This window comes from Aplysia californica, unplaced genomic scaffold, assembly GCF_000002075.1.
Source record: "Aplysia californica isolate F4 #8 unplaced genomic scaffold, AplCal3.0 scaffold00001, whole genome shotgun sequence".
NCBI classification, from domain to species: Eukaryota; Metazoa; Mollusca; class Gastropoda; order Aplysiida; family Aplysiidae; genus Aplysia; species Aplysia californica.
In genome coordinates, this window is record NW_004797271.1 from 2,490,286 (window position 1) to 2,492,714 (window position 2,429).

Here is a 2,429-nt window from a genome sequence, read left to right on the forward strand (position 1 = left end):
ATCCATCCATCCATCCATCCATCCATCCATCCATCTATCTATCTATCTATCTATCTATCTATCTATCTATCTATCTATCTATCCCGCCCCCGTCTGCCCCATACTTGTTGAATTTGGCCATCCTGCTCTTCCAGTAAGCCAACTCAGCCGTGGGTCCAATGTCATCCGCCTCTCGCCTCATCTGCTCACTCTCGGCCAACACCTGCTCGATCTGCTTGGCCCACAACACAAGCAGCTCCTCCAGCTTCTCAAGGTACTCAGTGTTGCTCGCTGGAAAAGAAAATGTGAAACTCAGTGATGGAAAAGAATATGTGAAACTAAGTGATGCTCGCTGGAAAAGAAAATGTGAAACTCTGTGATGCTCGCTGGTAAAAGAAAATATGAAAAAAGGGGAGACTAGGTGAAGGTTAGAAGGAAGCATTACCTTCGTTTAGATTAAACATTGGTAAGAGTTTTACGGCACTTGCAACACTTTAAGGTCATATAAGTGCCGAAGATTAGAGGTGTTACAAGAGAGTAACAAACACAAAAAAGAAGGAGGAGAGATAAGGACGATAGATGTTTGATGGGAAGGAAGGTGCAAATCACACCAGAACACACGCCAATCACCCATAAGCATTCACTTCTTGAAGTGTATTTTTAATCACTTGATATTTTGTTGTTGTTGTTTTGTTTTTGGGGTGGGGGTGTTTTTTGTGGGGGTTTTATTTGGGTGTTTGACAAATTTGACCATTTGGTAGTCTCATATGAGCTTATGCAGTTGCGGGAGCCGTAAAACTTACTAAACAAACATACAAAGACATATTTACTAGCAATGATACAAAATAGTGAAACTTATATTTTACATCTTTTGGTGTTTTAAAACAACTTGCAGACAACCATAGCCTCTGTCTTACCAGTGTCCTGATAGTCAGCTGGAGTCTTGATGTTGTCGATGATGTGTGAGTGCCCGTTCTCCTCTAGGTGCACCTGACCCTCCATGTTCTTGAGGGCTGACATCAAGCTGTTGATGAACTTCTCCAGGTGTTCCAGAAAGTCCTCCACTTGAGCCCCGTTCCCGTTCTCCCTAGACAGGGTTCCCCATTGCTGGAGAGAGAGAAAAAAACAATCAGAATTATTCAGACGTTGAACGATTTTTAGGACATTATTATTGGTTTAACAACAACAACAACAACATTAGGTGTGATCTTTACTTGTCATATTGGAAGTGTTACTTTCGGTAAAGAAGAAAGGTGATTGTGTTTTTCAATTTTTTGAATCCCAATCAACATGATTTGTGTCTTTTGTTGATGTTGTTGTTGTTGTTTTTATACTATCGGTATAATTTTAGGGAAACGGTGCAACACAGTCTGGGAGAGGGGGGATACCGTGTCCCAGTAAAAAGGACGAGGATACTCGATATATTGAACTTTCCCATGCGGGAATAGAACCCGTGTTTTGGTTTGTAACGGCTAAAAGCATAACCATGAGTCTCGTGTTCCATTACGACAAAACAGCTGGTCAGTAAACAAAAGAGAAGCCTACAACACCAACACAGCATAATCATCTAGTAGTGCAGCCATCGGCATAACAGTTGGCGTTTTATTGTCCAAAAGACATAATTTGGATAACTTAGGAGGCGGGCTTCGACCCTCCCTGTCATGAACTACCTGGACTGAAAGGAGTACAACATCCCAGCAGAGACCCAGAGACATTCAATAAAAATTCTCCCCACACAGGAATCGAACTCAGGTTGTTTGCGTGCGACGGTAAAGTATCTAGATGTTGCACCTCAGACGCCAGTCCCCAACCTGACTGCTAAGTAAGAAGAGAGCAGGAAAGAACTGGAAAATGGCTGAGGTTTTTTTTTGTGAATGAAAAGGATAAAGTGCTGATGCTATTGTTGTTGTTGTTGTTGTTGGTGGTGGTGGTGGTGGTGGTGGTGTGTCTTTTTTGTTGTTGTTGTTTTATTGTTGTTAAACTATTAGCCCTTGAGCGAACGCCCTTCAGCACAATGCCCTGTAAACTAAAAGGTGGAGGTCTTCGTTATCTGTTCTTTTCTGCAGTATAATTATGGTACTGTCTTACTTAAATGCTAAACTGATATGCTTCACCCTTTCCCTCTTCACCTCCAAAGACTTAAGAGCAGGCAGAATGATCTTGGACAAATGCTTTTCGAATCCAGAGAGCACTTTCCCCCCGGTGCAGTCCATGGTGCCGAAGTTGACCTCCTGGGCGATGTTCTGAGGGGTAATGGCTTTCGGCGTGGTGCGCAGGAAAAACAGACAGATACCGTGCAGTCCCTAGAGCAAAAGAAAGAATTGTAATGATTGTAATGAAAATATTTTTTTTATTTTCACACACAATCACACACACACACACACACACACACACACACACACACACACACACACACACACACACACACACACACACACACACACACACAG

At 42.5% G+C, this 2,429-nt stretch overlaps 1 protein-coding gene across 1 annotated transcript in view; it reads right to left on the minus strand.

Moving 5' to 3' along the window:
* Positions 1-2,429, minus strand: part of LOC101861328 (dynein heavy chain 5, axonemal) — a gene marked incomplete in the record, with an annotated part of 153,119 nt that overhangs the window by 86,244 nt on the left and 64,446 nt on the right. Inside the window, 3 exon segments of the mRNA XM_013081818.1 lie at positions 105-270; positions 897-1,086; positions 2,109-2,282. Coding sequence (XP_012937272.1) covers positions 105-270; positions 897-1,086; positions 2,109-2,282 — 530 coding nt within the window.